At 37.6% G+C, this 13,459-nt stretch overlaps 1 protein-coding gene across 3 annotated transcripts in view; it reads left to right on the forward strand.

Annotated features, from left to right (window-relative positions):
- Positions 1 to 13,459, forward strand: part of Dach2 (dachshund family transcription factor 2) — a 476,923-nt gene that overhangs the window by 300,598 nt on the left and 162,866 nt on the right. For all 3 annotated transcript variants that reach the window (XM_021187660.1, XM_021187661.1, XM_029534190.1), the window contains one exon: positions 5,509 to 5,640. In XM_021187660.1, coding sequence (XP_021043319.1) covers positions 5,509 to 5,640 — 132 coding nt within the window. The remainder of the gene's footprint in view (positions 1 to 5,508; positions 5,641 to 13,459) is intronic.

The raw sequence follows: 13,459 nt of genomic DNA on the forward strand, positions 1-13,459 counted from the left end.
CTATAGGTGGAACAACAATATGAACTAACCAGTACCCCCTGGGCTCATGTCTCTAGCTGCATATGTAGCAGAAGATGGCCTAATCAGCCATCATTGGGAAGAGAGGCCCCTTGATCTTGCAAACTTTATATGACCCATACAGGGGAATGCCAGGGCCAAGAAGTAGGAGTGGTGGTTAGGGTTGCAGGGGTGGGGGCGTATAGGGAACTTTCAGGAAAGCATTTGAAATGTAAATAAAGAAAATATCTAATAAAGAAATTCAAATAAAAAAAATACCATTGTGTACATTTTGCTTTGCTCATCTAATGCTGAGGGTGTAGCTGCCCTTAAGAGTGGCTTGTATGCCTTGTGAGACCTCCTTGGAGGAAACTAATCTTTCTTTTACAAGAGTTTTCAAGTAGAGATAGATTTTTTTGTTAAAGAAGTGAAATCCTGTTCAATGACCCCAGTGCTGGGACCCTTTTCTGACTCATATGGACATTATGCATGTTGCCCTTGTCTCTGTGAGTCCATATGTATCTCAGTCCCACTGTGTCTAGAAGACCTCATTTCCTTCCTATCTTCCATCCCTACTGGTTCTTAGAATACTTCCATTTCTCTTCCAAAGAATTTCCCATATCCTGACATGAGGGATTTGATCGAAGCATTTTGTTTAGAACCAAGCATTCCCACATTGGGAATGCAGCTCTTATTTTGACTATTCTTATCCTAGCCTGTGCCCCAACATGTACACTGCAGGAAGCTTCATAAAGGATATTTATGACACAGATTTTAGTAATGGTTTAATTTATGTGTTTTTACCTATAAAGACATCATGTTATATACTATATAAGTATAGCTTTTTATATGTACATTGTTCTTTAATGAAACATGAAAAGAAGTAGACAGCAAATTAGATACTTTATTAATATTTATTATTAATTTCAAAGGATAAGGGTATAGACTGTGCATATGCCACATACTATCATATAGTCAGTAGTCAAAGTAACTACAGTCTTTCTGTTTACTCTACTGTGTAGAGACATAGAATATGTTATGCAGATGTCCTAATTATGACTGAGTATTCCACAAAAACTTTATTATCTGCACTTTGATAATTAGTAAGTCTCTACATTAATTGTCATCCACTACATAAAGAAGCTTTTTGGATGAGGAATGAAAGCTACAGTAATCTATGTTTATAGTGATATATACTTCAAAACACTTGAATAATAACATATCTATTTAATAAAAATAATAGTAGTTGATCCTCCCCTAAGATCTTTGAGTTTTCTTACCAGGTCTTCTTGGTTAGATTTACATCACCAGACAGTATTTTCCTCTTTAAGGGAGTGTCATAAACGTATTCAGACATCATTTTTTACCATCACAACAGTTATGTCACCTTTGTGTTTGTGGCTATATTCTTGCTAGACTGATTGATATTGTAGCCCCCAGGGTTCACAACTGGGTAAGAGTGTTGATTACTGTTTCCCTCATCAAGCTACATTGCAACTTCTGGCACTATGGAAGCTTGCCAAAAGTGATAAAGCTTCTAGATCAGAAATAGCTTGACTTAATTTCCTATGTCTCAAATATGTAGTGCTTTCAGCCATGGGGTCGTACTCTCAACTTTTGTTGGGAGAACAAGAACTATGAACACAACCAGTATTTTTAGGGGTCTTTAAGTCTTCCCAACTAGCAGATTAATGGGGCATATAACATTTCTGGCATTGAACTTTTTACTTGAAGGGACTCAAAGTTTGTATGATGCAAAAGTTAAGCAGTAGTGGGGTAAAACCATATTTTGTTGATATGACTATTATATTTATGGACTCACAGCAGCTGTGTTTGTCTACAGAAGACCTACACAAAATCAAGTCAGTTAGAATTCAAGCATAGATATTGGAGGGACTCAAGTGCTTGCACTCCTAGCTAAGGAGTTATTGATAATTAATGGGTGCCATATATAAGAGTTGGTTTTTAGAAATGTGCCTTCTGGTAGGCAAACCAAGATTCAGTTGATGCTCCTATAGCTATGCATAATGCACCCTTTATGAATAGCTCACTAATATGACTGCCTTAACAAGACCTGAGCAATAACAATACCAATAGACATGTTATCATAGAACATACATGCAACACGGAAGAGGCAAATCTCCTGAATATCCGCCTGTATATAAAGAGCTACACACAACTAAGGACTGTTGAGAAATGGGTAGCACTAATTAAATTTAAATGATTATGAAATAAACTTGGAGTGAGAATTTTGGAGAGAGGATTTGGGACGAGTCAGAAGGAACTAATGGGATTTCATGAACTTGCCAGCAATGAATTTAAAATGTTATACTTGTTAAAAATTACAGTGACAAATATTGGTCTGATAATGAAACAGACACATAAGAATAGAAGATATAGAAATAAATGTTCAAATATAAGTAAGTGTAATATATATGTGTTTCCTTGATAGCATGGATATGTCTTCCATTCTAATTCTATTTCGGTCACTTAAATATAAATAGTTTATTATTTTGTATTTTAATATAATTTTTATTTTTAAATTAGATATAATTACATTATTTTGTCCCTTCCCTTTCCTCCCTCTAACCCCTTCCATGTAACCTATTCCCCTTCCCTTTCAAATCCATTTCTTGTTTTAGAAATGCTTATTATTACATATATGTTTAAATACATCAATTTAGAAATATAGCAAATTGATTCCATTCAGTGTTACTAGTGTGCATATGATTTCAATGTTTACCATTTGGTTTAGATATTCAGTTGAGGATTCTCATCCCTGCAGATGACTAAACCACCTTCTCTCAGCAGTTTAGAGGTGGGAGCTCATGAAATTGACGCCTTCCATGATAGCATTTATTATTGCTACTGTTCAGGTCTCATTATGACAGCCATATTCTTGAGATACCATAGGTGATTGTAGGAGACAAAGTCGCTTCTGATTTTCTGGTCTCATGTCTTTATAATTCTACACCATTTTCCACTATGTACCTTGAGCATTAGATATGGGTGTTATACTTATAGATGTATCCAGTGAGTCTGGGTACTACTCCTGAGATCAACTGTTCTCTGCATATTGACCAATTGTGGACTTCTGTGAAGGTCTCTATTCTGCATACGAAAGCATTCTTTGATGAAGAGCTAGTGCCTCTCTCATCTATGGTTAGAAGGATAAGAATTTAAAATGCAGTTAGGACCTATGATAGTTTACTAAAATGGTAAAAGGATCTTCTCTAAGATCTAAGATATCAGAATCCCTGGAAACTTTGGTAAACTCCAGTATCAGGTATGATTTTCATCCTGTTGAGTAGGCTTTAAGTCTAATTTATGTTGTTTACTGAACAAGTGTAACTAACAATATTATGCTTGTAGGAATATCTTGCCAAGCAGATCATTATTGTGGTTCATAGGCTTCACAAGTGGGCAGGATTTCTTGTTAGCAGTATAGTTAGTGTCTTCTGGTATTCTTGGTATTATCAAAGCTAATCTTCAAAAAGAAGGCTTTCAGGATAGATGCAGCTCAAATTCTCTGAGTCCTATGTCTAAAATGCATAGTATCTTTGATAATAAGGAACTTCAACCTTTCGGATAAACCAAAGGCAGTAAGAATAGCATGTAGCTTTCTTGTGAGGCTATGTCAGTGCCTAGCAAACAGAGAAGTGGATGCTCACAGTCAGTTATTGGATGGAACACAGGGTCCCCAATGGAGGAGCTTGAGAAAGTACCCAAGGAGCTGAAGGGGTCTGCAACCCTATAGGTGGAACAACAATATGAACTAACCAGTAATCCCAGAGCTCATGTCTCTAGCTGCATATGTAGCAGAAGATGGCCTAGTTGGCCATCATTGGGAAGAGAGGCCCCTTGGTCTTGTAAACTTTATATGCCCCATAGAGGGGAACACCAGGGCCAACAAGTGGGAGTGGGTGGGTAGGGGAGCAGGGTGGAGTGAGGGTATAGGGGACATTCAGGATAGCATTAGAAATGTAATTGAAGAAAATACCCAATAAAAAATTGGAAAAAGTTAAAAAAAATAGCATGTATTGATTTTGGAGTCTCTTGAATTCTAACAAACAACTTAAAATGGATTTTGTCATGCCTAGCAGCAGGGTTTTTCTTAGTGATATAACAGTGTGTGTGTGTGTGTGTGTGTGTGTGTGTGTGTGTGTGTGTGTGTGTATGTGTGTTTATCTCATGCGTAAATGTGCAATGTTACATAAAACTAATATGAATCTTTATGACTTTTTCAGTCATACTCAGTATTTTTTTCTCTCTTCCACCTTCCTCCTTCTTTATGATATTTGCCTCAACTAAAGCCTCAACCCCCATTTTTTCCAATTCTACCTACATATTGCTTGTATGTTGCTACTGCCCTCTCTACCACTCTAGTGCTTCCCCTCCTATAGTCCTCTTTTAAATTTACTTATCTCTCCCCCATCTCCCATCCCCTTCAGAGGGTGGGCCCCACACTGAATATCCATTCATTGTGACACATCAAATCTCTGACAGATTAGGTGTATCCTCTTTCACTGAGGCCAGAATAGGAAGCCATAGAGACTAAGCTGCACATCTGCTACATATGTTCTGGGGCTTCATTCCAGACCATGTATGTTCTTTGGTTGGTGCCTCAATCTCTGAGAGTTCTTAAGTGTCCTGGGTAGTTGACTATGTTAGTCTTCCTGTGGTGTTCTCTTCCCCTTTAGGGCCTATAATCTTTCCCTCAACTCCTCTATAAGTATCCCAACCTCCTGTCTAATATTTGGCTGTGGGTTCCTGCATTTATTTCAGTCTGCTGCTGCATGGAGACTCTCAGAGGACAGTTGTGCTCCCTGTCCGCAAGCATAACAAAGTATAATTAATAATCTCAGGGATTGGTCATGGGATAGATTTACAGGTTAGGCTGGTTATTGGCTGGCCTTTCCTTCACTCTCTGCTCCATCTCTGCATTTCTTAGAAACAGGACAAATTTTGGGTTGAAAGATTTGTGGGTGCATTGTTGTCCTTATCACTCCACTTCAGACCCTGCCCTGGTTATAGGGGTGACCTCTTCAGGTTCCATGACCCCAATGTTAGGCATCTTGGCTATAGTCACTCACATTAACCTGGGAACCTCCACTATTCAAGCTCTCTTGACCTTCCTAGAGATTCTCCCCTCCCTCTCACCCCTAGCAACTTTAGACTTCTGTTCATACATACACAGATTTTAAGTTTTTGCTCTTAATACTTCCTTTAATTAAATAACAAATAAAGTGAACAACTGAAAATTTTTAACCTTTTTACTTGTTTCTCTGTGCTTTTAATTGAGGATAAGACCCATAGTCTCGTCTTTTAAAAATAGATTTTCATGATATTTGTTATAAGAAATTATTATGTTTTCAAATATTCATTATTTTAATGCTTACTTATGGTTTACCTTTCTGCATGTCTACCCAGAATATTCCTTGGAAATAACTCCCCAGATTTTCCTGTCATTAAGCAAATATTCCAATTTTTAAATTGATGGTTTTGGTTTAGGTATCACAGCTGCAGCGATGGCTGAGGCCATGAAGCTCCAGAAGATGAAGCTTATGGCAATGAATACCCTTCAAGGTAATGGAAGCCAAAATGGGACTGAGTCAGAGCCAGATGACCTTAATTCTACCACAGGTGAGTGACTTCGGCCCTTACCCAAAGAGAGAGAGAGAGAGAGAGAGAGAGAGAGAGAGAGAGAGAGAGAGAGAGGAAGAGGAGTTTTCTCTACATAGTACAGATTGATCAAAAATCTATACCTTTCTTCTTTCTTGGATACTATGCCTGCCACCTTTCTACTGTTTTGTTGTGTAATTTCATTCTAATTGTTATTATATTAGCTATCACATATCTGAAAACAGTGTCCTATTTCAGATGAAAGACATACTTCTTACCCCATCATTTTCACAATGAAAGGCACAGCCCATATTATAGGTTGACAGGTACAGTCTTCTCAGTTGTAGAACTACAGGTAAATGGTGGGACTGCTGGATTCAAACCATTGTTGACCGTGCCTAAGTAAAAAGGCAGTACAAAAGAGAGCTATCAAAGAAGGAAAGACAAGAGAGAGAAAGAAATGTACTTATAGTAATTCTATGACAATTGTAACGTGACCTTTATCATTTGATAGTGTTCTTACATTTCTGGAGCATGTGAACACAAGTCTTTGCATATGTGGGTGAATAGATTAATAAATTAATGATTAAGATTTGATGATTTAAGAGAAAAATAACAATCAAAACGACAAATAACTGTTGAAGAAGTTACAAGTTCCCCGCTAAAATTAAACTCAAAACAATGCAGCAAATAGATTGGTTGGCTAATTTCTTTACATCTAGGCTCCGACAAAAAAGAATGCTACAACTTTATTTTTAAGGGAAATGGAAAACTCAATTAAGGAGGAAAAGTATTTAATCAAATCAAAATGTAAAATGACTGATTTTTAATACACTGTGGATCTTTCCATGTATACTTGCTATGTCCCTGGTGAATTACAGAGCCAGTAGTATCTTTGTTCTATATATCGTTGGTACAATTTAACAGGAAATAAGTTGAAAATGCCTGTCTTATGGATTTATAATATCTGGACTGCTGGCTTCTATAATTCCCACCAAAATACAGTGAAAGGGTTTTTCTAATATTTGTAGATTTTCAAATGAAAGAAACAGAGGCACACAGTAGTATTCTTTGTCTAAGTCATAAAACCATTGAATTCTAGCCTTAAGTCATAAAACCATTGAATTCTAGCCTTAAATATTGATCTCACATTTGACTAGGTCCAAAGGGTTGATATTTTTAGCATTCTGTCTAGTCACCAATGCTGTATTGTAAAAAGACTTTGTCTTGATCTAATCACTGGCTAAAGAAATATCAAAATGAATATACAAGAAGAGAACTACCAGCTTCTATGTCTAAAGGCCTATCAATTCAAGCTGAAATTCAGCCTTAAAGTGTCTTAAATGTGCCCAGAATTAAACCAAGATCAGACAGGAGGCTGGTATGGCTGTCTTCTGAGAGGCCTTACTAGCAACTGGCTGAGACAGAGGCAGATACTCACAGCCAACCACAGGACTGATGTCAGTGACCCCTATGCCAAGAGTTAGGGGAAAGACTGAAGGAGTTGAAGGAGATGGCAACTCTGACCAACAGTGTCAATTATCTGGGACTCCTGGGGGCTCCCAGAGACTAAACCACCAAACAAAGAGCACAAATGGGCTGGTCCAGGGCCCCTAGCACTTATGTAGCAGAGGGTGGCATTGTCTGGCCTCAGTGGGAGGGGATGTGCATAATCCTCTAGAAACTTGATGACCCAGAGAGGGAGGTGAGGTCACTCTCCCAGAGGTGAAGGGGAGTGAGGATAGGGGAAGAACTCTTCAAGGGGGAACTGAGAGGGAGGGCAACATTTGGGATGTAAATAAATATAATAATTATCATTATTATTAATAAATCATTTTACTATGCTAAAAATGTGATCAGTGTAAAAAAATAAAAACCTTTTGAAATTTAATGCTTTTATGAAGGAATAATTTACACAGTATCCTACACTATGTATATTTCAGGATATCACAATTTTGAATAACATACCAGTGCTCCAAAATCTGGCGGTAAATAATTATTGTTATTTCCTAGATACAATCTTCTTCTTAAGATGTAAATTACCGCTATAAAAATAATTTCTTCCTGTATTTCATGCTGTATGTAGAAACAGAATACCGTAGTCTCTGTTATGGACCATGCAACATTTACAACACAGTTTCCTCATTTTGATGTAGAGACAAATTGTACCCTGTGTAGTGAAGGAAAGCAAACTTGAATGTAATACTGGTATTAAACTATTTCAGTTTCTGAGTTTTTAATAGCCTGCATAATTAAAATCTTGATTAAATTACAAAGTGATAAATTATAATTTTAAAAGTTTACATTAAAATATAATCTTATTTTAAGAATTTAATGTAACATATTTTTCTTAACCTGAGAGACCAGTATGTCTTTGATGTCCTTAGGTTTCCTATCTCAGGATTTAAAATGAGATCAAACACTGAGCCAGATTTCTCATTTTTCAACTTTAGTTTATTTTAGTACCTTCCAGGGAAAAAATGAAGTACAGGATCTTGACAAGGGAGATCAGAGTCAGCAAAATTTATGACCTAATTACTAGTTATGGGAATGATCTTCCTGAATGTTCATGCTTTAAACAGTACTGGGAAATTGCATGTATAATCCAAAGGAAATCTAGGTCTAAGAGAATAATTAAGACTTTATTTACATGGTGGATACAGGATAAGATCATGTAAACAAATTGTACTTAATATAGTAATAATATTCAATTAACTGCCTTATGAACTATCAGGAAAGAATTCATACTGAATTTTCATTTAAATGCTGACATAAAAGTGAACATTAAGTTATATGCTAATAGTCATTTTATGTTTTGTTATATGGAATTCTAATGACTTGAAGCACTTAGGTAGCAACAGGCATTTCATACATGAAAAGTCTCTCTAGATATGCTAGTTATTTAATTCACTTCTTTAGGTTAGAGTACACTTTTACATTGACTTAAGATTGATAATCTCTGATATTTAGCAATAAAAGGGCAATATTTTGATCTCTAAAAGGAGAAAATAAAATTTGCTGAATTTTGATGATTATGATCTGAACCTATAAATTATTATGAAAATACTGGAAAAAAAGAAGAAATTTGTCATGGCAAAGAAAGACATACAAAGGTTCCCATGAGGAGGCAGCATTTAAATTGCTATTTCAAAGATGTGAGAGTAGAATTCAGAGATAGAATGAATTTATTTGGTGAATTAAACCGCCTCTGCTATCTCTGTGAATAATCATTTACAAATGACTGGTTCCCAAGCCCTCAGGACATATCTATATGTTTCGGAAGATTTGTGCTTAAGGGTGGCAGAAATATAGCATTTGCTCACTACAAAGTTACTTTTATTTTTGTTATTTTTTTCACTTTTTTGTTTTTTAAGGATGGCCCCACTACTCGTCTGCTGTGAGGTAGTGTGTGTGTGTGTGTGTGTGTGTGTGTGTGTGTGTGTGTGTGTGTGTATGCATGTATGTGGATGTGGGTGATTCCCTCCCCACATGGTGCAGTCATGAGAGCTGGCTCTGGAGTCATGATGGTGGAAAAGCTGGCCCTGTACTTGTCTGCTGCCACACTCTGAAGAGTGGGATCCCCTTAGTAGAATAGCAGAGGGGGCCCTGGTAAAGGGGGGCACAGCTGAACCCACCCTGAGGGTGAGATCGTGGAAGAACTCGTCTACCAGCTCCTCTGACCTGAGGTGGCATGGGTGCAGGGGGGTTGCCCCTACCACCACCTGAAGCAGATGAGAACTGCCTGTAGCGTTGCTGGGGAGCAGGCCCTTCACTTCACCTGTGCAAATAGTGGAGCTGGCCCTGATGGTGAAGGCCCAAGGTAGCCAGCCATTAGGACATGAGAGTGAGAGAGTTGCCCCAGCTCTTTGCAAGCTGTAGCACTGGGAGAGTGGGCCCTGAACTTCACAGAGGAACTGACCTTGGAGGCAAGGTTCCTGGAGAGTTGGCTTTGAGGGCATGAGATCAGGAGAGTTTACAGTTTCCTCCCTATGGAAGCATAGGGTGGCCTTGCCAGAGCAGTGATGGAGAGCTCAAATTAGTGGTGTTGATAGGGTGAAGCCAACCAGATCACCTACCACACAGTCCCAGATTCAGGGCTCTGAGGTGTCCCAACCCCAAATCTATATCATCTGAAAATGGCTGGAATGTGTTAAAGGGCCTATCCTGCTTATCCAAAGCTACAGGATCTCCATGACACAGGGCAACAACAGGATAATGGTGAAGAGACCCAGTGAGGATCTAATATTGATGGTGCCATAGAAGACAGAGACCTCAAACCAGAATAATGAGTCATTGCATTAAACCTTTACAAGTGAAGATGTATGGACATATATACTGTGTGACACACTGTGACATACTAGTTTCTATGATGAGATTTTTTTTATGTTTCATTCTCTTTGGTGTGTGTGTGTGTGTGTGTGTGTGTGTGTGTGTGTGTGTGTTATTTGGGTGGTGTTGCAAGGGTGAAGAACAGATACAAGGGGATGGAGAGATGAGTGGACGGGAGTGCATGATGAGAAACTGACAGAGTAGGTCCCTGGAAAGTGGTCCACACTTTAGTAGAAGAATACCATCCAAGAATACCTGGGGCATCACAAATTGGTCTTAGTAAAGTCAAAAAATAAGACACAAATCCTGGTGGGTAAAGAAAAGGGGATAGACAGAAAAGAGCTAGGTAAGACAGGTGAATATGATCAAAACATATGACATTCTTTAATGTTTATTTATTCCCTATAATCTGTACTGATCGCTGTGTCTTGTGAGTAGAGGTGAGGTATATATGTTACTGTAGGGCTGAAAGTTTGGTTGTATCTTAGTGTCCCAACTTTGTCAGCTGAGGGTGTTTTTGTTACTCATTTTATTAGTTGCTTTTCTATTGCTGTAAGAAAATACCACGACCAACACAACTTATATTTAAAAGTATTTCTGTCTAGGGTTTCAAAGTATTAGAGTTTATGATAGCTGAGCAGAGATATGACAGCAGGAACAGCTGAGAACTCAAATCTCCATCCACAAATATCAGGTAAAGAAAGCATACTTAAAATTGCATGTTTCTTTTTTTTTTTAATCTTAAAGCAGGTCCCCAATGAAACACTTCTGTCAATAATGCCACAGTTCCTAACCCTTCCCAAAGAGTTTCACCAACTGAGGATCATGCACTCTAAAATATGAGTCTATGGGGCCATACTTATTCCAGTAACCACATGCATCATTTTCTACATCATTTCTTATCATTTCTGTAGAAGCTTTTAAAATTAGGGTTAAGATTCATTTGTCCGTAGCTACAATGATAAACTATTTGGAGTCACTTTAATTTTATGTCCATTTATTTGAGTAATAGTAGTAAGTTCTTCCTTCCATCCAATGACCTGTCTGTTTAGCCTTAAGTTCTTTGACTGCTAGTGGTGCCAGTTATAGGTTTCATCTTGTTGAGTCCAATGAGTTTGTGGTTGGTCACTCCTATCAGCTTTATACTACTATTGCACCAGTGGCTATATTTATAAAACAGGATACATTTAAGATCTATAGATCAAAGACCTCAACAAAAATCTGGTACCCTGTATCAGAGCAGATAAAGTATGAAATATTCTTGAACTTGTTACCATAGGAAATGACTTTGTGGTTAGGAATCTAATTGCACATGTATTAAGTACAAATATTAATAAGTAGGATCTCATGAAAATAAAATGTTTCTGTACAACAAAGAAAGCAACCTATACCACGAAACACCCTACATAATAGAAAAAAAAACTTTTCTAATTATGCATCATATGGAGGGTTAATATCTAAAATATGTAAAAACCCAAAACATTAAACATTAACAAAATAAAGAAACCAAATAAAATGGAGTTATAGAACTAAATAAAGAGTTCTTAAATATGAAATACAAATATCTGAGAAACACTTTCAAATTTTCAATAAAATACTGGAGTTGTTCTTAATTTGTTCTGACCACAGCTCTTTTCTTTATAAGGTAGATAAAAGACATAAGTTAGAAGGTATATCTACTTACAGCAGATGATGAGTGTGGTTTTTGGAATAGGTATGGCCACCATCAACTCATATTTTAGAATATTTGATTCCCAAATGGTGGAACTGTTTGAGAAGGGTTAGGAACTGTGTCATTATTAGAGGGGATATGTCACTGGAGGCCTGCTTAGAGATAAAAGATATACTATCTTGAGTATATCTCTGGTAGATTTCTTTTTTTTTTTTCTTTTTTTATAATTAGGTATTTTCTTCATTTCCATTTCAAATGCTATCCCCTTTCTGAGTTTCCTCTCTGAAGATCCCCTTTACCCTCCCCTCTCCCCTTGCTCCCCAACACACCCACTCCTTCCTCCTGGCCCTGGTATTCCCCTATACTGGGGCATAGAACCTTCACAAGACCAAGGGCCTCTCCTCCCATTGATGGCAGACGAGGCCATCCTCTGCCACATGTGCAGCTAGAGACACGAGCTCTGGGGGTACTGGTTCGTTCATATTGTTGTTCCTCCTATAGAGCTGCAGACCCCTTCAGCTACTTGCGTACTTTCGGTAGCTCCTTCATTGGGGACCCTGTGTTCTATCCAATAGATGACTGTGAGCATCCACTTCTGTATTTGCCAGGCACTGGCATAGCCTCACAGGAGACAGCTATATCAGAGTCCTGTCAGCAAAATCTTGTTGGCATAAGGAATAGTGTCTGGGTTTGATGGTTGTTTATAGGGTGGGCCCCAGGGTGGGGCAGTCTCTGGATGGTCCTTCCTTCCATCTCAGCTCCAAACTTTGTCTCTATAACTCCTTCCATGGGTATTTTTCCCCCTTCTAAGAAGAAATGAAGTATCCATACTTTGATCTTCCTTCTTCTAAGATGTTCCAACTTGTAATGACACATGCTCCACTATGTTCATAGCAGCCTTATTTATAATAGCCNGAAGCTGGAAAGAACCCAGATGTCNCTCAACAGAGGAGTGGATACAGAAAATGTGGTACATTTATACAATGGAGTACTACTCAGATATTAAGAACACTGAATTTATGAAATTCTTAGGCAAATGGATGTATCTGGAGGATATCATCCTTAGCAAGGTAACCCAATCACAAAAGAACACACACGATATGCACTCACTGATAAGTGGATATTACCCCAGAAACTTAAGAATACCCAAGATACAATTTACAAAACTGTGGTAGATATCTTGGTATTAAATTAATTATGCTCTATTTTGTTCATAGAAAAAGAAATGGTTCATTTGGAATTCTAAATCAATTTCTGAATAATATTACCATAAAAATGTTTCAGCACCCTCAAAAAAACTCAAATGATTGAATAAGATTTAAAATTTTCTATACATTTTGAGGTCAGGTTAATGATGTAGGCTCCAGCTTTTTTTTTTTTTTTTTGACTTTCTTTTTATTAGATATTTTCTTCATTTATATTTGAAATGCTAACCCTAAAGCCCCCTGTACCCTCCAGAATCCCTCCTCCCCAACCCAACCACTCCTGCTTCCTGGCCTTGGCGTTCCCCTGTTCTGGGGCATATGATTTGAAATTTAACTGAGTATTTACTTCTCTCCCCTTTATAAGTACCATTTCCATCATGAAGAACTCTTGATAGTCATCTGAAGATTTTAGATGAGAAATTTTGGGCTCATCTATCACTACTTTTACACTGGCCAAAGGGAATAAAATTTACAGGATGATATTTAATTTAATCATTGTTATTAGTGTTTGAATCTTCAGAAGTGTATCAGCTACAAAAGCATAGAAAATATTCGGTTATATAGTTTTTTTTTGGCATTAATATATTTATTTGTCAGCTGGGTGTGGTGGTACACGCCTTTAATCCCAGCACTC

The sequence above is a fragment of the Mus pahari genome, chromosome X, assembly GCF_900095145.1.
Source record: "Mus pahari chromosome X, PAHARI_EIJ_v1.1, whole genome shotgun sequence".
Classification (NCBI taxonomy): domain Eukaryota; kingdom Metazoa; phylum Chordata; class Mammalia; order Rodentia; family Muridae; genus Mus; species Mus pahari.